The sequence below is a fragment of the Phoxinus phoxinus genome (assembly GCF_949152265.1).
Source record: "Phoxinus phoxinus genome assembly, chromosome: 6".
Classification (NCBI taxonomy): Eukaryota; Metazoa; Chordata; class Actinopteri; order Cypriniformes; family Leuciscidae; genus Phoxinus; species Phoxinus phoxinus.
In genome coordinates this window covers 776,687-799,324 of record NC_136881.1, presented here as the reverse complement: position 1 = coordinate 799,324, position 22,638 = coordinate 776,687, and the positions used below count along the sequence as shown (strand labels likewise).

At 43.0% G+C, this 22,638-nt stretch overlaps 2 protein-coding genes across 4 annotated transcripts in view; both read right to left on the bottom strand.

Annotated features, from left to right (window-relative positions):
* Positions 1 to 13,440, bottom strand: part of tmem255b (transmembrane protein 255B) — a 29,592-nt gene extending 16,152 nt beyond the window's left edge. For all 3 annotated transcript variants that reach the window (XM_079615046.1, XM_079615047.1, XM_079615048.1), the window contains exons 1-3: positions 13,265 to 13,440; positions 10,278 to 10,420; positions 9,557 to 9,619 (exon numbers count right to left, since the gene is read on the bottom strand). In XM_079615046.1, coding sequence (XP_079471172.1) covers positions 9,557 to 9,619; positions 10,278 to 10,420; positions 13,265 to 13,304 — 246 coding nt within the window. In that variant the 5' untranslated portion in view covers positions 13,305 to 13,440. The remainder of the gene's footprint in view (positions 1 to 9,556; positions 9,620 to 10,277; positions 10,421 to 13,264) is intronic.
* A 401-nt stretch (positions 13,441 to 13,841) lies between these two features.
* Positions 13,842 to 22,638, bottom strand: part of cenpe (centromere protein E) — a 39,167-nt gene continuing 30,370 nt past the window's right edge. Inside the window, 10 exon segments of the mRNA XM_079615860.1 lie at positions 13,842 to 14,372; positions 15,063 to 15,119; positions 16,600 to 16,853; positions 17,524 to 17,635; positions 18,431 to 18,528; positions 19,150 to 19,262; positions 20,202 to 20,345; positions 21,164 to 21,358; positions 21,439 to 21,645; positions 22,120 to 22,335. Coding sequence (XP_079471986.1) covers positions 14,254 to 14,372; positions 15,063 to 15,119; positions 16,600 to 16,853; positions 17,524 to 17,635; positions 18,431 to 18,528; positions 19,150 to 19,262; positions 20,202 to 20,345; positions 21,164 to 21,358; positions 21,439 to 21,645; positions 22,120 to 22,335 — 1,515 coding nt within the window. The 3' untranslated portion in view covers positions 13,842 to 14,253.

Here is a 22,638-nt window from a genome sequence, read left to right as displayed (position 1 = left end):
TGTGTGTGTGTGTGTGTCAGGCGCTGTATAGATGAGGAGACTGGACGTGTGTGTGTGTGTGTGTGTGTGTCAGGCGCTGTATAGATGAGGAGACTGGACGTGTGTGTGTGTGTGTGTGTGTCAGGCGCTGTATAGATGAGGAGACTGGACGTGTGTGTGTGTGTGTGTGTGTGTGTGTCAGGCGCTGTATAGATGAGGAGACTGGACGTGTGTGTGTGTGTGTGTGTGTCAGGCGCTGTATAGATGAGGAGACTGGACGTGTGTGTGTGTGTGTGTGTGTGTCAGGCGCTGTATAGATGAGGAGACTGGACGTGTGTGTGTGTGTGTGTCAGGCGCTGTATAGATGAGGAGACTGGACGTGTGTGTGTGTGTGTGTCAGGCGCTGTATAGATGAGGAGACTGGACGTGTGTGTGTGTGTCAGGCGCTGTATAGATGAGGAGACTGGACATGTATGTGTGTGTGTGTGTGTGTCAGGCGCTGTATAGATGAGGAGACTGGACGTGTGTGTGTGTGTGTGTGTGTGTCAGGCGCTGTATAGATGAGGAGACTGGACGTGTGTGTGTGTGTGTGTGTGTCAGGCGCTGTATAGATGAGGAGACTGGACGTGTGTGTGTGTGTGTGTCAGGCGCTGTATAGATGAGGAGACTGGACGTGTGTGTGTGTGTGTGTCAGGCGCTGTATAGATGAGGAGACTGGACGTGTGTGTGTGTGTGTGTGTGTCAGGCGCTGTATAGATGAGGAGACTGGACGTGTGTGTGTGTGTGTGTGTCAGGCGCTGTATAGATGAGGAGACTGGACGTGTGTGTGTGTGTGTGTGTGTGTGTGTGTCAGGCGCTGTATAGATGAGGAGACTGGACGTGTGTGTGTGTGTGTGTGTGTCAGGCGCTGTATAGATGAGGAGACTGGACGTGTGTGTGTGTGTGTGTGTCAGGCGCTGTATAGATGAGGAGACTGGACGTGTGTGTGTGTGTGTGTGTGTGTGTCAGGCGCTGTATAGATGAGGAGACTGGACGTGTGTGTGTGTGTGTGTCAGGCGCTGTATAGATGAGGAGACTGGACGTGTGTGTGTGTGTGTGTGTGTGTGTGTCAGGCGCTGTATAGATGAGGAGACTGGACGTGTGTGTGTGTGTGTGTGTGTCAGGCGCTGTATAGATGAGGAGACTGGACGTGTGTGTGTGTGTGTGTGTCAGGCGCTGTATAGATGAGGAGACTGGACGTGTGTGTGTGTGTGTGTGTGTGTCAGGCGCTGTATAGATGAGGAGACTGGACGTGTGTGTGTGTGTGTGTGTGTGTGTGTGTCAGGCGCTGTATAGATGAGGAGACTGGACGTGTGTGTGTGTGTGTGTGTGTCAGGCGCTGTATAGATGAGGAGACTGGACGTGTGTGTGTGTGTGTGTGTGTCAGGCGCTGTATAGATGAGGAGACTGGACGTGTGTGTGTGTGTGTGTGTGTCAGGCGCTGTATAGATGAGGAGACTGGACGTGTGTGTGTGTGTGTGTGTGTCAGGCGCTGTATAGATGAGGAGACTGGACGTGTGTGTGTGTGTGTGTGTGTCAGGCGCTGTATAGATGAGGAGACTGGACGTGTGTGTGTGTGTGTGTGTGTGTCAGGCGCTGTATAGATGAGGAGACTGGACGTGTGTGTGTGTGTGTGTGTGTGTGTCAGGCGCTGTATAGATGAGGAGACTGGACGTGTGTGTGTGTGTGTGTGTGTGTGTGTGTGTGTGTGTCAGGCGCTGTATAGATGAGGAGACTGGACGTGTGTGTGTGTGTGTGTGTGTGTGTGTGTGTGTGTGTGTGTGTGTGTGTGTGTGTGTCAGGCGCTGTATAGATGAGGAGACTGGACGTGTGTGTGTGTGTGTGTGTGTGTGTGTGTGTCAGGCGCTGTATAGATGAGGAGACTGGACGTGTGTCAAAGATACCCAGGATCTCCTGAAGAGAAGAGTTAGAGAGCTAATCCCACAGACTCTGAACACGACGCTTTAAAGATGCATGTGAGAAGATCCATGTCAGAAACTCAACACCGGCTCTCTGCTTACCAGTCAGCCCAGTACACCAGTCCAGTTCATACCAGCTCTCCTGCACAACACCACCACCAGCCAACCAGGGGATTAACAATTACAACAGACATGCTCGTCCACACACACACACACAAAATATCTGATTCAAAAACACGCATGAACACTGATTCATAAAGAACTAAATGATTCTGATTCAAACAAATATGAACACTGATTCATAAAGAACTAAATGATTCTGATTCAAACAAATATGAACACTGATTCATAAAGAACTAAATGATTCTGATTCATACAATTATGAACACTGAGTCATAAAGAACTAAATGATTCTGATTCAAACAAATATGAACACTGATTCATAAAGAACTAAATGATTTTGATTCAAACAAATATGAACTCTGAGTCATAAAGAACTAAATGATTCTGATTCAAACAAATATGAACACTGATTCATAAAGAACTAAATGATTCTGATTCAAACAAATATGAACACTGAGTCATAAAGAACTAAATGATTCTGATTCAAACACACATGAACACTGAGTCATAAAGAACTGAACGATTCTGATTCAAACACGCGTGAACACTGAGTCGTGAAGAACTGAACGATTCTGATTCAAACACGCGTGAACACTGAGTCGTGAAGAACAATTCTGATTCAAACACGCATGAACACTGAGTCGTGAAGAACTGAACGATTCTGATTTAAACACGCATGAACACTGAGTCGTGAAGAACTGAACGATTCTGATTCAAACACGCGTGAACACCGAGTCGTGAAGAACTGAACGATTCTGATTCAAACACGCATGAACACTGAGTCGTGAAGAACTGAACGATTCTGATTCAAACACGCATGAACACTGAGTCGTGAAGAACTGAGCGATTCTGATTCAAACACGCATGAACACTGAGTCATGAAGAACTGAACGATTCTGATTCAAACACGCATGAACACTGAGTCGTGAAGAACTGAGCGATTCTGATTCAAACACGCATGAACACCGAGTCATGAAGAACTGAGCGATTCTGATTCAAACACGCATGAACACTGAGTCGTGAAGAACTGAGCGATTCTGATTCAAACACGCATGAACACTGAGTCGTGAAGAACTGAGCGATTCTGATTCAAACACGCATGAACACCGAGTCGTGAAGAACAATTCTGATTCAAACACACATGAACACTGAGTCGTGAAGAACTGAACAATTGTGATTCAAACACGCATGAACACTGAGTCGTGAAGAACTGAACGATTCTGATTCAAACACGCATGAACACTGAGTCGTGAAGAACTGAGCGATTCTGATTCAAACACGCAAGAACACTGAGTCATGAAGAACTGAACAATTGTGATTCAAACACGCATGAACACTGAGTCGTGAAGAACTGAACGATTCTGATTCAAACACGCATGAACACTGAGTCGTGAAGAACTGAGCGATTCTGATTCAAACACGCATGAACACTGAGTCATGAAGAACTGAGCGATTCTGATTCAAACACGCATGAACACTGAGTCGTGAAGAACTGAACAATTGTGATTCAAACACGCATGAACACTGAGTCGTGAAGAACTGAACAATTGTGATTCAAACACGCATGAACACTGAGTCGTGAAGAACTGAACGATTCTGATTCAAACACGCATGAACACTGAGTCGTGAAGAACTGAACAATTGTGATTCAAACACGCATGAACACTGAGTCGTGAAGAACTGAACGATTCTGATTCAAACACGCATGAACACTGAGTCGTGAAGAACTGAGCGATTCTGATTCAAACACGCATGAACACTGAGTCATGAAGAACTGAGCGATTCTGATTCAAACACGCATGAACACCGAGTCGTGAAGAACAATTCTGATTCAAACACACATGAACACTGAGTCGTGAAGAACTGAACAATTCTGATTCAAACACGCATGAACACTGAGTCGTGAAGAACTGAACGATTCTGATTCAAACACGCATGAACACTGAGTCGTGAAGAACTGAACAATTCTGATTCAAACACACATGAACACTGAGTCGTGAAGAACTGAACGATTCTGATTCAAACACGCATGAACACCGAGTCGTGAAGAACAATTCTGATTCAAACACGCATGAACACTGAGTCATAAAGAACTGAACGATTCTGATTCAAACACGCATGAACACTGAGTCATGAAGAACTGAGCGATTCTGATTCAAACACGCATGAACACTGAGTCATGAACAACTGAGCGATTCTGATTCAAACACGCATGAACACCGAGTCGTGAAGAACAATTCTGATTCAAACACGCATGAACACTGAGTCATAAAGAACTGAACGATTCTGATTCAAACACGCATGAACACTGAGTCATGAAGAACTGAGCGATTCTGATTCAAACACGCATGAACACCGAGTCGTGAAGAACAATTCTGATTCAAACACGCATGAACACTGAGTCGTGAAGAACTGAACGATTCTGATTCAAACACGCATGAACACTGAGTCATGAAGAACAATTCTGATTCAAACACGCATGAACACTGAGTCATAAAGAACTGAACGATTCTGATTCAAACACGCATGAACACTGAGTCATGAAGAACAATTCTGATTCAAACACGCATGAACACTGAGTCATAAAGAACTGAACGATTCTGATTCAAACACGCATGAACACTGAGTCGTGAAGAACTGAACGATTCTGATTCAAACACGCATGAACACTGAGTCGTGAAGAACTGAACGATTCTGATTCAAACACGCATGAACACTGAGTCGTGAAGAACTGAGCGATTCTGATTCAAACACGCATGAACACTGAGTCGTGAAGAACTGAGCGATTCTGATTCAAACACGCATGAACACTGAGTCATGAAGAACTGAACGATTCTGATTCAAACACGCATGAACACTGAGTCATGAAGAACTGAGCGATTCTGATTCAAACACGCATGAACACTGAGTCATGAAGAACTGAGCGATTCTGATTCAAACACGCATGAACACTGAGTCGTGAAGAACTGAACGATTCTGATTCAAACACGCATGAACACTGAGTCGTGAAGAACTGAACAATTCTGATTCAAACACGCATGAACACTGAGTCGTGAAGAACTGAGCGATTCTGATTCAAACACGCATGAACACTGAGTCGTGAAGAACTGAACGATTCTGATTCAAACACGCATGAACACTGAGTCGTGAAGAACTGAACGATTCTGATTCAAACACGCATGAACACCGAGTCGTGAAGAACAATTCTGATTCAAACACACATGAACACTGAGTCGTGAAGAACTGAACAATTCTGATTCAAACACGCATGAACACTGAGTCGTGAAGAACTGAGCGATTCTGATTCAAACACGCATGAACACTGAGTCGTGAAGAACTGAACGATTCTGATTCAAACACGCATGAACACTGAGTCGTGAAGAACTGAACGATTCTGATTCAAACACGCATGAACACTGAGTCGTGAAGAACTGAACGATTCTGATTCAAACACGCATGAACACTGAGTCGTGAAGAACTGAACGATTCTGATTCAAACACGCATGAACACTGAGTCATGAAGAACTGAACGATTCTGATTCAAACACGCATGAACACTGAGTCGTGAAGAACTGAACGATTCTGATTCAAACACGCATGAACACTGAGTCGTGAAGAACTGAACAATTCTGATTCAAACACAAATGAACACTGAGTCGTGAAGAACTGAACGATTCTGATTCAAACACGCATGAACACTGAGTCGTGAAGAACTGAACGATTCTGATTCAAACACGCATGAACACTGAGTCATGAAGAACTGAACGATTCTGATTCAAACACGCATGAACACTGAGTCATGAAGAACAATTCTGATTCAAACACGCATGAACACTGAGTCGTGAAGAACTGAACGATTCTGATTCAAACACGCATGAACACTGAGTCATGAAGAACAATTCTGATTCAAACACGCATGAACATTGAGTCATAAAGAACTGAACGATTCTGATTCAAACACGCATGAACACTGAGTCATGAAGAACAATTCTGATTCAAACACGCATGAACACTGAGTCGTGAAGAACTGAGCGATTCTGATTCAAACACGGATGAACACGGAGTCGTGAAGAACTGAACGATTCTGATTCAAACACGCATGAACACTGAGTCATGAAGAACAATTCTGATTCAAACACGCATGAACACTGAGTCATAAAGAACTGAACGATTCTGATTCAAACACGCATGAACACTGAGTCATGAAGAACAATTCTGATTCAAACACGCATGAACACTGAGTCATAAAGAACTGAACGATTCTGATTCAAACACGCATGAACACTGAGTCGTGAAGAACTGAACGATTCTGATTCAAACACGCATGAACACTGAGTCGTGAAGAACTGAACGATTCTGATTCAAACACGCATGAACACTGAGTCGTGAAGAACTGAACGATTCTGATTCAAACACGCATGAACACTGAGTCATGAAGAACAATTCTGATTCAAACACGCATGAACATTGAGTCATAAAGAACTGAACGATTCTGATTCAAACACGCATGAACACTGAGTCATGAAGAACAATTCTGATTCAAACACGCATGAACACTGAGTCATAAAGAACTGAACGATTCTGATTCAAACACGCATGAACACTGAGTCGTGAAGAACTGAACGATTCTGATTCAAACACGCATGAACACTGAGTCGTGAAGAACTGAGCGATTCTGATTCAAACACGCATGAACACTGAGTCGTGAAGAACTGAGCGATTCTGATTCAAACACGCATGAACACTGAGTCATGAAGAACTGAGCGATTCTGATTCAAACACGCATGAACACCGAGTCGTGAAGAACAATTCTGATTCAAACACACATGAACACTGAGTCGTGAAGAACTGAACAATTCTGATTCAAACACGCATGAACACTGAGTCGTGAAGAACTGAACGATTCTGATTCAAACACGCATGAACACTGAGTCATGAAGAACTGAGCGATTCTGATTCAAACACGCATGAACACTGAGTCATGAAGAACTGAGCGATTCTGATTCAAACACGCATGAACACTGAGTCATGAAGAACTGAGCGATTCTGATTCAAACACGCATGAACACCGAGTCGTGAAGAACAATTCTGATTCAAACACACATGAACACTGAGTCGTGAAGAACTGAACAATTCTGATTCAAACACGCATGAACACTGAGTCGTGAAGAACTGAACAATTCTGATTCAAACACGCATGAACACTGAGTCGTGAAGAACTGAACAATTCTGATTCAAACACAAATGAACACTGAGTCGTGAAGAACTGAACGATTCTGATTCAAACACGCATGAACACTGAGTCGTGAAGAACTGAACGATTCTGATTCATTACCAACTCTGAGTTATGACTTTTGACTGCAGTAAAGGTTCTTTAGATGATTAGCATGTTCTTCACACAGAATAGCGTTGTCTTTGAGGAGTCCTCACTGAAGGTTGCGGTGTCACTGTATCTCTAGCCAAGCGCTGCGTGACGGATGATGTTCGAGGAGCTCGTTCTCCGAGGCTGGAGGTGACGATACGAGCACATCTGAATCATCATCATCCTGACGGCTCGTTCTATTACTCTCGTGATTCTGCAGCGCTTGACCTCCAAACTCTCCGGCAGCAATGTTCTGGTCACTTCCTCTAATCTCCGAGGGGTCAGAGGTCACGGGACTGTGTCTTCAGGAAATGAAACCTAAAGCTGCAGTGTGATACGGGCTGATGCACATTAATGTGTTCATCTGAGCGCCTGGTCTCAGCTTACTGTGTGTGTGTGTGTGTGTGTGTGTGGTGTACCTATAGAACCGCCTTGTGTAATGGAGCGTGTGCATGTTGATTTTGTGAATGAGTGTGTGTGTGTGTGTGTGTGTGCTCATTAAATGTTAAAGGCTGTACTGGGATCAGAGCTCAGGACACAACAGAAGCCTAAATCACACACGGACGTCTCCGAGGTTACAGACCCACAACTTCCCTTCACTACAGTATCATTCTGATGGAGTGTGTGTTAGCAACCAGATTGAATGCATTAGTCACATAGCAACACCTTAATGCATTCAATGTGGTTGCTAAGGTGTTGCTATGTGACTGTAATGTGTTCTGTGTGGTTACTAATGTCTTGCTATGTGACTACTGTGTTCTGTGTGGTTGCTAAGGTGTTAATATGTGTCAGTAATGTGTTCTGTGTAGTTGCTAGGGTGTGTCTATATGACTAACCTGTTCAATGTGGATACTAATCAGTTGCTCTGTGACTTTACTGTGTTCTGTATGATTGCTAGGTTGTTTCTTTGGGACTAATACGTTCAATATGGTTACTAAGGTGTTGCTATGTCACTGTTATGTGTTCTGTGTGGTTGCTAGGGTGTTGCTATGTGACAAATGCATTCAGTGTGGTTGCCAAGGTGTTGCTATGTGACTATACTGTGTCCTGTGTGGTTGCTAAGGAGTTGCTGTGACTAATGTGTTCAATGTGGATACTAAGGTGTTGCTATGTGACTAATGTTTTCTGTGTGGTTGCTAGGGTGTTTCTATGTGACTAATGTGTTCAATGTGGATACAAAGGTGTTGCTATGTGACTAATTTATGTGTGGTTGCTAGGGTGTTTCTATGTGACTAATGTGCTCAATGTGGATACTGAGCTGTTGCTCTGTGACTTTACTGTGTCTGTCTGCTTGCTAGGGTGTTGCTTTGTGACTGTTGCGTTCAATGTGGTTACTAAGGTGTTGTTATGCGGCTGTAATATGTTATGTGTGGTTGCTAGGGTGTTACTAAGTGACACATGCATTCAATGTGGTTGCTAAGGTGTTGCTATGTGACTGTACTGTGTTCTATGTGGTTGCTAGGGAGTTGCTGTGACTAATGCGTTCAATGTGGTTACTAAGGTGTTGCTATGCGGCTGTAATATGTTGCTAGGGTGTTGCTATGTGACTAATGCATTCAATGTGGTTGCTAGTCACATAACAACACCCTAACAACCACGCTGAATGCATTAGTCACATAACAACACCCTAGTAACCACACGGAACACATTATAGTCTCATAGCAACGCCTAAGCAACCACACTGAGCACATTAGGGTCACATAGCAACAGCGTAGCATCATGCCGGTGAGTTTTAGAGAGGCAAACGTCTGGTGATGTGCGTTGAGTTGATCAGGACAGGCACTGAAGGAAGGACACAGCTCCATTAGCTTCATCTAGTCATCAATGCTAATCTGATCCATCTAAAACTGCTCCTGATCTGTCAGCCAATCACGCTCAGCATTACTGAGCGCGTGTCCAATCGCGCTCATCGATCTGATGTGCCTCGTGTCCCCTGGTGTAAACACAGTTGGATGGCCCATCTCTCACGAGTGATATTATCCGAACTATGCTTCACGAGGACAGAAACAGCAGCAGCTGAAATACACAGGCTGTAATTGTATCGACGAGCCATTATGTCCCTCAGAGAGCCGATGCCCCGCGACTAGAATAGCGCCTGAAGACGTTTCCTGGCTGGGTTTGATCTGGTACTCACCATCGGTCTGCGGTTCTCCACCAGGTTCAGGCCGACGACTCCCAGGAACGCCCCGAAGCTCAGCTGCGTCCACAGGAGACAAAACAACAGATGATTCAGCAATAATAACTCCAACTTTCAGACAAATAATGACAGCCTTTAAAGGTGCAGTGTGTAAGTTTTAGCGGCATCTAGTGGTGAGGTTGTGAACCGCACCCAACAGAAGTTACGGCGGCCAACAGGAAGTGATGTCATCGTCTGAGACAGCAGAGAGTAGCCAGTTAAGCCAGTTTCTTTACAAAGATAAATTAAGAAATTATGTTTACTTAATTATTCAGTAAAATTATGTTATTGTGAATATTATTGTCACTTGTTCATTGTGTCAGTGTTTTATTTACTGGCTTTAGCTTTAGCTTCTTTACACGAAGAACAACATAGTGACGAAACGCGTTTGTCCGCTCAGGGCCACCGTAGAAACATGACGATGTAACCCGCGGGGTGTGTAGACAGAAATGCTCATTCTAAGCTAATAAAAACATAACGGTTCATTATGTGAGGTCGTTATACACCACTGAACACACAGTTATGAATATGATATTGCATTTCTGTCCACAGATGCTCCTGAATATTACACACTGCACCTTTAAGGCTCGAACTGCTGCTGTCCTGGTGTTTTATTGCGCAAATGAAAGGACAAAGAGTTCATTAAAGTAATGAAGTGTGAAGTTCTCTCCTCACTCACTATAATCCCGGGATAGTATCCAGACACGGCCACGTTATCCGTGTGTGTGGCCGACAGAAGCCCGACCACCAGAACCAGAACCGCGAGTCCGAACAGAGACACGGAACACCAGAGAGCCGTCCGCCGGCGCTTCACAAACACCTCTGCACACACACACGCACACACACACGCGCACGCACACACACACGCGCACGCACGCACACACACGCACACACACACACACACACACACGCACACGCACACACACACACACACGCATGCACGCACACACACGCACGCACACGCACGCACACACACGCACACACACGCACACACGCACACACACACACGCACACACACACACACACGCACACACACGCGCACACGCATGCACGCACACACACGCACACACACACACACACACACACGCACACGCACACACACGCGCACACGCATGCACGCACGCACACGCACGCACACGCACGCACACACACGCACACACACGCACACACGCACACACACACACGCACGCACGCACGCACGCACACACACACACACACACACACACAGAGAGAGACACGCAGACAAACACACACACACACACACACACACACACACAGAGAGAGACATGCAGACAAACACACACACACACACACACACACACAGAGAGAGACACGCAGACAAACACACACACACACACACACACACACAGAGAGAGACATGCAGACAAACACACACACACACACACACATTAAAGTTATTTCTGAATGTTCTGTGAAATGTTTTAAAAACGTTTTTATGTGAACGTTATTATCCCATAATTTACTCGCCCTATCCTGGTGTTTATGACTTTCTTCTTACAGCCGAACACGAGTTATATTAACAATATCCGGATCTTCCCAGCTTTATAACGGGAGTGAATGGAGGAGATTTTGAAGCCCTAAAAAGCTCATCATCATCATAACAATAATCCACACGCCTGCAGGGGTTAATCAAGGCCTTCTGAAGACAAGAAACATCCATATTCATATCTTTATGAACTATAATCACTGGCTTCCGGTAGCGGCCGTACACGAGTCGAGTTCCTGGCGGAAGAGTGACCTCTGACCCCACGCATCACGAGTGACCTCTGACCCTACGCATCACGATTGACCTCTGACCTCACGCATGATGAATTGACGAACGCAGAGGATCGAGCAAAACAAAACGCCGGTCACGAATTAGAGGCTAAAACGAGGATTTTTAAAGAGAAAAGTGGGAGGAGCTTGAGTTTGTTTGAACCGTGAGAGGCGTCGAGTAGCTTACGCTACTCATACATCAGGTGTCGGGTCAGAGGTCACTCGTCATGTGTGGGGTCAGAGGTCACTCATGTGTGGGGTCAGAGGTCATTTGTGGGGTCAGAGGTCACTCATGTGTGGGGTCAGAGGTCATTTGTGGGGTCAGAGGTCACTCTTCCGCTGGAACTCGACTCGTGTACAGCCGCCACCGGAAGCCTGTGATTTGATTACATTTATAAAGATATGAATATGGATGTTGCTTGTCTTCAGAAGGCTTGACTGACCCCTGCAGGCGTGTGGATTATTGTTATGATGACGAAAGCACTGTGTTGGGCTGCAGTGATATAAACTCATCGTGAAGATGGGAAGAGCCAGGACATATTAACATAACTCCGGCTGTGTTCGGCTGACAGCAGAAACTCATACACGGAGGACTTGAGCGCGAGTAAATTATGGGATGATTATTTTAATGTTTGGGCGAACTGACCCTTAAAGGTAGGGTAGGTAGGATTTATATAAAAACTTTTTACCAAATTTGATTAAACTTTCTATATATATCAATGCATAATTAAAATGTAAGTACTCTGATAAAAAGAGTATAAAAATCGAGTGACTCTAGACCGTTTAATCTTCATTAAACACAGCTCATTATTTCCATTCGGGACGAATCACAGGATTGGCTTGCGCGACTGTCACTCGACGTCGCCATGACTACCGCCGTTATTACTGGCTCTGCCCACGTGCGCGCAGTCGCGCACCCGTTTTTAGGTGGGAGTGAATGGAATTAATGAGCTGTGTTTATTGAAGATTAAACGGTCTAGAGTCACTCGATTTTTATACTCTTTTTATCAGAGTACTTACATTTTAATTATGCATTGGTATATAAAGACAGTTTAAACAAATTTGAATAAAAGTTTTTTTTCGACAATTCTGACCTACCCTACCTTTAAAGGAACATTCCACGTGATCGCTTTGCTGAACACTATTGGAGGGTTACTTTTAAACGTTCTCTGATCGTCCTGGAACCATTTAGAAACGTTAAACATCCAACAGAAATGTTTCAGAAAAAAAAACCGTTCCATGAATGATGTAGAAATAATGTTTTCTGCTAATGCGTTCAGAACATTATTAAAGAACAAATACCTTTGAAGGAACGTTTGCTCATAACATATTCGAGAGAACGTTCCCTGTTCGCGGGGTTATATCTCACGTCACGAGTATCCTCGCGAAACATGAACTCAGTTACGCACAAGCTAAACGCGACTATACGGAGATATTATACACATTAACATCTGTAAAGCTGCCGGGAAACAATTTAATACATTAATACAATTGGCTTGACTGAAGTCTTACATTACAAAATCTAAATGGATATAACGTATCAAACAGTGATATATAAACACAGCAAAATGCAAAACTCATAACTGAGGTTTAAAAATAAGTTAAAAAACGGACCCTTCACTTCATGTATGATACAACTAGATACATTACTTTGTTTCTCAATAGAATAATTGCACTTTTTAAATAAATGAAATTGTTTTTAAATACATGAAACTTTAGGCTACAAATAAAGATAAAAACGCAGTCTTTATTCTTAATTAAAAAAACTTCTCACAGATGTTCTTCTGATGGACCGTTATTGCAGATGAGCTACCGTTATTATACATCACATTATGTTATAGGAGTCTAATGTTATATATGATTATTAGTTCATGTGTCATCATAACTCACCTGCGGGATCCGCGTTGGTCTGCGGCGCGTTCTGCTGCATCGCGTCTGATGTTACACACACACTCACACACACACGGAGAATCTAATCCACAAAATAAAGTTTATATTTTCCTCCGTGTTTATAATTCCTCTCAGGTAAAGTGTCGCGCGCGGGACTGACAACAAACACTCCCGCGACTGAGGAGCTGATGGTGACGCACGAGCGGGGCGCGCGCACACACACACACAATTTTACGGGCTAAAAAAGAAATGAGATCTTAAAGCCTGACTGTAAAGTTGTTCAAGACAGACTTTGAATGACAACACTTGTCTAAACATTTTAAAACAGAAAAATATGCTCTATATATTTCCAGACTAGATTGATTTTAATTTAACCAAACGTTTTTATTTAGTTTAAATTAATTTAAATCAAATGAATTAATCTTTTTTTAATCATAATTTTCCACACTTTGTTTTAACCCGTTTAAAAACAATTTCATGAAGATAACCATAAACATTCGATCCAACTGAAACAATGATTTCAATAATCAAGCAGAGAAATAGTAAAATCAGAGAAAAAAAAACAACACTAAACATTAACATTTAAAACACCGACTTTATTTACATAAAACATCACAACAGCACATAAAAAAGAGAAATGAAGTTCGTAAGAGAATCAAAAGCTGTGAAGATGATCAGTAATGAATGACAGACAGCGAGTGAGTTCAGAAGATCATGGCGTTAGCATCAGCACCGTCACTGCGTTAGCGTTAGCCTCAGCGTCGTCACTGCGCTAGCATCAGCGTCGGGCAGACGTTAGCGTTCACGTTAGCATCAGCGTCGTCACTGCGTTAGCGTTAGCCTCAGCGTCGTCACTGCGCTAGCATCAGCGTCAGGCAGACGTTAACGTTCAAGTTAGCATCAGCGTCGTCACTGCGCCAGAGAGGCGTTAGCGTTCACGTTAGCATCAGTATCGTCACTGCGTCGGGCAGACGTTAGCATCAGCGTCGTCACTGCGTCGGGCAGGCGTTAGCGTTCACATTAGCATCAGCGTCGGGCTCTGACGGGGAAGCGCTGGGAATCTGCCACCAGTCGTCTAGTGTCGCGGCGTTCGATCCCACGCTGGATTCTGAAACAACATTCATTTAAATTAATCATCATGAAGTCACATGACTTCCAGCTCTACAGGAGACGCTCATTATTCAGATCAACTCCGTTCATGTTGCTTCAGGGAACTTTAATCGGTCTCAATGTTACGAAGTTCAATTAGTAGAGATGCTTTACAGCAGAGGTGAATTTTTCCTAATTATTTAATTTTGCAACATTAACGCACTCTTATTGAACTGAATTGATCTGAATAATGACACTTGTGTTTAGAGATTAATAAAAAATGTCATAATTGATGTATTTCTCAGCATTGAGCGTTATTGAGCTGAATACTGACATCATCTCCTGCAGAGCTGCTTTACAGCCGGGATTGAAGACATGCATTATTCGGTCAGGTGGTGTTCTCACGCGATGGGGTCGGATCCACAATACTTTATTAATCATTATTTATGAGTATTAATCATCTTTTAAACCCCAACTGGTGAAGGAAACGAGCGACAGGAACAGAAACCGTGTCCGAACCAGAAGAGACGAGACTCCAGTGACAAATGTGAAGCTTTCTCCCCGACGCCACAACCGGCCAATCAGAAGTTAATACTCATATTCAGCAGGATTTGATTTCATATTACTCCGAACCAGCACCAATGTGATACACACAGTGTCCCAAACAGCAGGTTAGTGAGAACCCCCCCCACACACACGTGCGGTTTACCCTCGTCATCACTGTCAGAGGAGTCCAGGAGCGGCCCGGCCGACGAACACGACACCTCTGACCACACACACACACACACACACACACACACACACACACACACGTAAAACTCCTGCGCCAGACATCCACAGAAATCAATATCACGAAACCGCTTAGTGCGATTGTCAGATTAAACACACAGTGCCGAGCTTTACTCTGAAACCAGCAGCGCAGTTTTGGATTTGCCAGCAACCCGTCAAAATCACAATAAAAATCATTTTAATGGTATAGCATCAGAATTGGTCAAAGACAGAGGAAAGTGGCCTAAGAAAAAACTTTATTTTATTTTATTTGCCAAATGCGAAAATGTAAAGATTTTTCAGAGAAACGGCAAGTAACGAAAATGTTCTTATTTTCTTATAAAACATACTCCAATAATCTTTATGTATAACCTAAATATTTTTATTACACTGAAGCTTTTCCTTTATATAAAAAAAGCAATTTCAGTTTTTTCTTTTTCAATGAAATTAATTAGATTTATAGATATTAGAGCTGCACGATTCTGGATGTATTGAGAACCACGTTTTCATCGTTTCAAATAGAGATCAGATTCTCCCAACTAAAAAAAATATATATATAAGATGGAAATTACTAGAGGTTCTGACCAAAATATTAAATTAGAATGAATATTTAAAGAAAATTGTTTTGAACGAATGATTCAAAGACTTGTTTCATAACTGGATGAATCTGCGGGTTTTTTAACAAATTTGTTGTCATTTAGGAATAAGATGACGATCTTTAAAGGATTAATCATGCAGCTCACATTAGCATTTTACATGCAGATGAACTCGGAATCATTCTTGAACAACTGGGGGATTTTTAGTCTTTCCAAACGTCATCTGGAGAAAATCTGTATTTTTTCCAGCATCACAAAAAAACTCAAACTAAATGTTGCGGTGTCAGTTCGGTGTTTCCAGATCTTCACCGCCGGAAGAAACCCTAGAGTCCGGAGCTGAAGTTCATGCATTCGTGTCCACATAGACAAAAAACAGCGCGAGCGTCATTCGTGCTTCAGTGTGTGTGTGTGTGTGTGTGGTAAATGAAACTGCGTGTTGTCTATTTAAATGCCAATCCTGCATGTTCTGTGTGAATTGACTCGTTTAGTCTTTTTGCGGTTTAATATTCACAATAGTGAATGTTCTAGTCTATATCACAATTTGATTTGAAGTGTTCTGAACTGCTTTTTATTTATTCATCAAAATAAATTACAAATTCCATGAAATTCCGCATTACACAGTCAATTCTGTTATTATGACTGATTCCGTCCGCGTTTTCTGCATCGCGAAAATCAAAACCATGTTTTATATATAGTTATTACATGGCTTGGTTGAATTCTAATGTAGAATGCGTTCTGTTATTTCTTGAGAACACACCGTTGCCATGAAAAACAGAGCGTTGCCATGGACACGGTGTTCTTTAACGGAAAGCTAGCAATGTAATAAGCGGGATAATGTACAGCGAGGCAGTTGTTATATGCCTGGCTGGTCAGAGCGAGTACCTGGCACGGTCCCGAGGCTGGAGTTGTCGAAGAACTGCGTGGGACGGCCGAGGGAGAGCGGGACGCTGGCGCGCGAGTCGAAGATCTTGCTCTTGGGAGAGTCGAGGAAGACTCTCTTCGGGGAGTTGAGCTCGGTCTCGCTCAGCGGCGGCTGGCGCTTCCTCGGCGTACACGGGGCGTCTCTCACGCTCTCCTTGATCTTATACGCTCGCCGCTTCCACTTGTGGAGCTCCTCCTGCTGCTTGCTCACCAGACTACAGGAGGGGGACAGCGGATTAGGGACACACACACAAAGTTTTGGATCGGTAAGATTTGTAATGTTTTTAAAAGTAGTCTCTTCTGCTCACCAAACTGCATTTGATTAAAAATACATAAAAAAAGAAATATTGTTAAATATTATGACAATATAAAATTACTTTTCTATTTTAATATACAGTAAGTGTAATTTATTCCTGTGATCAAAGCTGAGTTTATCATCATTACTCCAGTCTTCAGTGTCACATGATCCTCCAGAAATCAGTGTAATATGATGATCTGATGCTCGAGACACATTTATGATTATTATCAGTGTTGTTTAGGATTCTTTGATGAATAGAAAGTTCAAAAGAACAGCATTTATTTGAAATATAATCTTTTATAACATTATAAATGTCTTTACTGTCAGTTTTGATCAATTTAATTCATCCTTGATGAATTTATTTATTTTACCGGTAAGATTTTTAGTCACAATTCATCCTAAAAACAGAGATATTTTGGTCCATATCTCCGAGCACTAACACACAGTTTGCTGACACCTTGGTTCATGTATAGCCATAAACTCAATGTTTTGCTATGCTGATCACCACAGCATCTAGAGTCACTCCTGTATGGTGTTCACACACTGAATGCCACATGTAATCCTCCGAGATGAAGTGATGTTTTTACCTCTCGAACTGAGCGTTCTTCTTCTGAAGCTCCTCGATCTTCTTCTCTTTGAGGGATGTGACCGCTCGGGTGTTTGAGCCCAACTTCAGGTCAAACTCGTCCCCGTCTGCGACTGCACAACACATTTACAACACTTATATAGTCACATGACGTCAACACTGAATCTGTTCCTCTCTTAAAGGGCTAGTTCACACAAAAATACATTTTGTCATCAATGCCATTCAAACCCACAGGACTCTCGCTCATCTTCAGAGATGTTGGTTCATCGACTAAAAAGTCTGTTCAACTAAACCTGAGGTTTCCAAACACTCATGTTCTGGAGATGAACAACTGTCTTAGTTTAAGAAGACATGAGAGGGAATAAGTGTTTTTTGGGAGAACTAAACCTTTAATGTTTGTATTCTCCAAAAAACACATCCATCTTCATAATCACATCCATAATCAAAGCGTTTCTTTTCATCCAGCATTTTCAGGCTGGACGCCATATTGAGTTATCACGGATGGAAACGAGGCTGAGGGGTTGACTCACTCTTTATAATGATGCGTGCACTAAAAGGTCAAAGATCATGTCAATTTCAAAACTCACAACCGTTTTATAGAGTTTTTATCTACTTATTTAGTTCTCAGAAGGGCGTTTTGTCGGCTGGACAATCAGTATGTGGATAAACGTAGTTCGTTCCTCACAGCCCGGGTTGATATTTATCAGAGTAAATAATACACATGCTCTACAGAATCAATGGGTGGTTGCTGTTTTATCAGCTTCCTTGGCTATTTTCATGGCGAGAAGCAAGTTAAACTGAGTAATTTTAAAATATATATTTGCATAAGATAAAAATGAATTCCGGGTCTTTTAAAGTGTGACCATGTGATCAATGATCAGAGTTCAGGACTAATCTCCAGCGCTTACATGACTGTTCGTCGTCCTGCTGCTGTTTCCTCAGCGTCTCCTTCAGCTTGCGGATCACATCGGCGCGGTGCTCCAACATGGAGCTCATCTGGGCGATCCTAGGAGGAAAGATCACAGCAAAACGTTACACACCCTCTTCCCAGTCTTCCCAGTCTCCGGATCTCCACGATGCCAAGTCAAGTCAGCTTCATCTATACAGTTCCACAGCAGCTTTACAGAGATCACAGTGACAGTGTTCAGCTTTACAGCAGATCTAGAATAAAGTTACTGTCCAGATAAAGTTAGTTAGATTGATTCACTTCCACTGTAAAGATCATTAGTGATTAACTTAGCGGCCGCTAACACGACACCGTTCTAACAGAAAACACAAACTTTAATGTGTTCTGGACGCTCATTTACACACACCAGTGTCTGGAGCTCGAGAACACACACTCTGAAACCGGATCAAGGTGTTGAATCATTTTGCCAAAAAAAGAAAGAAAAAAAGGAGTATCTCCATGTAAACCGCTGACGGCGTGCACATTACGTGTTTGGTCTATAGATATGCGCGTTTGAATACACGTGTGCAGGCGTGTAGTGTTTCTTTATCTTCAAACTACTTGTCTGGCCTTAATGTATAATAAATAATTATTTATCGCTTCCATGTATACATGTGAACCGGAATTATATAAATAAACATATTATAATAAACCGGCTTGAGTCAGTATTACAGCACTCACTCTTTCTCGTGGCTGGTGGAGACTGCGATGTGATCCAGCTCCATTTTGATGAGTTTGTCCTTCATGCCGGCGAGTTCAGCGGCAGCCGGTGTCATGTTCTTCTTAAACAGGACCTGCAGGACACAAGCAGAGGAAACACCACGCATGAAGTGGACGCAGAGAGAAACCAAGGGTGAGAAAACATCTAGCTATGGTGACACTAGCGGTGTTTCCATCTAAAGTTGTGTTTAACTTTATTTGCAAATGTTTTGCGCGATATTCGTCACTTCCTGGGAAATTGGCACTAAATATCAGTAATTAAACCAAGTTTCTGCAGTCGTGCTGTTCTCCTCATCATAACCGAGTGTGTGTCGAGCGTCAGAGAAACTCAGTAACCGCTGTCGAGTTCTCTAGCGTTCGGATGCTGGTGTTCGGGAACACACTCGTGTGTGTGAGACGCTTCTGGAGGGAATTACACACATTCTGATCACACACTTTGACTTTCAGAAACACCAAACCAACATTAGAGACGCTGCGACGCCATTGGTCCACTGGTTACTCCAATTATCCAATCACAGCTGACGCTGAGCCAAAGTCACATGAGTTTGAGGGATTTATTTAGTAAATGTGTTTCCATCGTAGTTTATGTGCAGGACTTCTTATCGGATAAAAAATTATCCACCTCAATTACCGGTAAGCACTTACGTTTTTAATGTAAATTTTTTTAATTTATGACAGATTGGCGTTTTAAACCAGCGTATTAATGCAATATCACAAAATGTGCATAATAGTTGGATGAAACCATAGCTATTGGTTCACCCAGACCGATATCTGCTCCGATTAACAGTTTGTAAATAAAAAAAATACACTTAATTTAAATCACAAAATTAAAGAGTGATTTAATTTTTGGTGATAATTTCTATCACATGTTTCTGTTCAGTATTTAGTTTTTACTTCAATAGGGAAACCCTAGATATGGTGCTGGTGAACTGAAATGGGGTTCACATTCCTGCTTGCTTTTTTATAAACTCAACGGTCTAGTGACCATCATTAAGTCATTAGTATTAACGAACCTCTGACTCTTTCAGTTTGGCCTCCAGGTTGTGAATGAGGGCTTGCTTCTGCTTCAGCTGGGCTCCGAGCTCCTGGAGCTGAAGATGTGTCCGCTCTGAAGAGTCAGCCTGAAGCTTCAGTTCCTTCGTCTGCTCCCGAACCTCCTGCCAGACAAACAATGGCGGACGCTTTACGGGTAGCTACTAAAACTACTAACAATAAGCAATGAATTTGTTACAATATTCATTCATCTTTGTTGATCTTAGTTAATAAAATAAGTCTAATTTCACCAGAAGATCCAATCTTGACAATCTTTTATTAAATTACAAGGTTAAAGGTGCAGTCTGTAAGAACGAGAGCTAGTGGTCGAGATGGGTACTGCAGTCCAAATTCTAAATATCAGAGATCGTAGTTTCCCCACTCAGACTCGACACTCACGCGGTTTCCCCGCCTCCTCAGACTCGACACTCACGCGGGTTGCCAGATTGAGCACACGCAACAGGAACGAGCGCATTTGACAACGAAAGCCGAGGAGAATTACAGACTAAGTTAATGAGTTTATTTATTGGCGTTTTAATATGCTCTCGTTTATAGAGATTTTTAGATGGAGTATCAAGGCTTTTTAGGTTGAGTGGAATCTGCAATCTCTGACCAGGTTTTGTTTGCTGGTTTCCAAGGCTGCAATACACTGTGTTTCCTGCTAACTGGCACCCCGGGGTGTCGACGAGATACTATTGGCTGAACTGGCAGTGGACGGAGTCACACAACAAAACAAAAACCCACTGACAACACGGAACATGTAAATAACTGGCTGTAGAAGTATTTTTCAGAGGAACGAGGATGTGAACTTAGCATGTTTCTTAAATATCTGCAAACATGGTATTTTTATGCTTTAGTGGAGTAAAAAAAGTTACATACAGCACCTTTAAAAACCATATGCAGAGGAATTGTTCACAATAAGACACATTCACCCGGGCCGTACCTCCATCTGCTTCTGCGTTTGCTGCAGTTGCAGCGACAGACTGAGATTGTCCTGCAGGAGTTCAGCTTCAGTTTTGGGAAGGGTGCCGTTTAGCGCTTCCAGCAGAGTTACAGTCTCTCTTCTCAGATCCGTCAGCCGCCGCTCGGACGATGACTTGAGTGGCGAGATCTCAGACTCGCAGTCGGCCAACAGAGCCTGTTGACGAGCACAGATTGTTCAGGAAAGAGCAGCAAGACGAAAACAGATAAAACCATTTAAAAACATGCATTACTCACAATATAATGTGCATTCAGATGCTCGGTCGCTTTAGTGCGACGCGCGATCTGTTGCTCGTGGAGCTGTACGATAGCGGCGGACTGAGGAGACGTTAGCAGAGCCGTGAGATCCGAGAGCGCACGAGTCCTGTGCTGGAGCTCCTCTGACACGAGCACCGAGTGTTTGGCTACACCGTCCTTCAGAACCCTTAGAACACACTCCAGTTTCTGATGAACACATTAAATAAGATGCTTCAGTGCCAGAAAGCAACATGGAAAGCTGCAGTCGAGTCATTTATTCATCAGTATGGAGAACCACAAGGCTCAGTGCTAGGACCATTGTTCTTCATTCTGTACAGGCTACCATTGGGTGATATCATTAGGAAACATGGTGTTAGTTTTCACCGTGACTGATGATACTCCGCTTTATATTTCTTTGAGGCCTAACAGTTGCTGTAAATTAGACAATTCATAAAATTGTTAACTAAATTCTGAAGAAAAAAAGAAAGGTTTTAATTATGAATAACCTAGAATTCTAACACTTGATGTGACAAGTGTGACACTCAAGTCCTCGTCATCAGTCAGAAACCTGTGTGTGCAATATTTATTTGAAAACCAAATGTCTAACATTTGTAAAGAATTTGTTGTGAAGTTTCTGGAGTAAACGTGAATGGTGTTGCCGAACACTGAGCATGATCACACCTGCAGGTACTGTAGTCGTCGTTCCACCAGATCCGACAGTCTCTGATCCCAGACCTGCTGTAAGTCGTCCTGAAGTGCCGGTGAAGCCTGTGCCGGAGCCCGAGCCGTGAGGACGAGCAGGTCCTGCAGTCGAGACTCCTGGAACGAGGCCACGTCACGCTGGACCTCCGTCTCAAAGTGAGTCTTGCAGCGCTGCGCTAGTCTCCTGTACGCCTCCTACAACATCGGGTTTAGCTCACGTTAACAATTCAGCAGGGGTGTAACGATACCCTCATGTCACGATGCTCCAAGACATATGGTAAAAGGTTCACACTTTTTTTTTTACAGTTGATAAAAATGCTAAATTTTATATTACATTGGATTATCAGCTCCAAGACTATTCATTTACACACAAAGCACAGGATAGAGACACCAGAATAACAATATTCATGATTCTGAAGCTGAAATAGAATTATTTTAGACAAATCTGCTTGCACTGTCACTGACTAGATATATTTAAAATAACGTAGGCCACTTTTT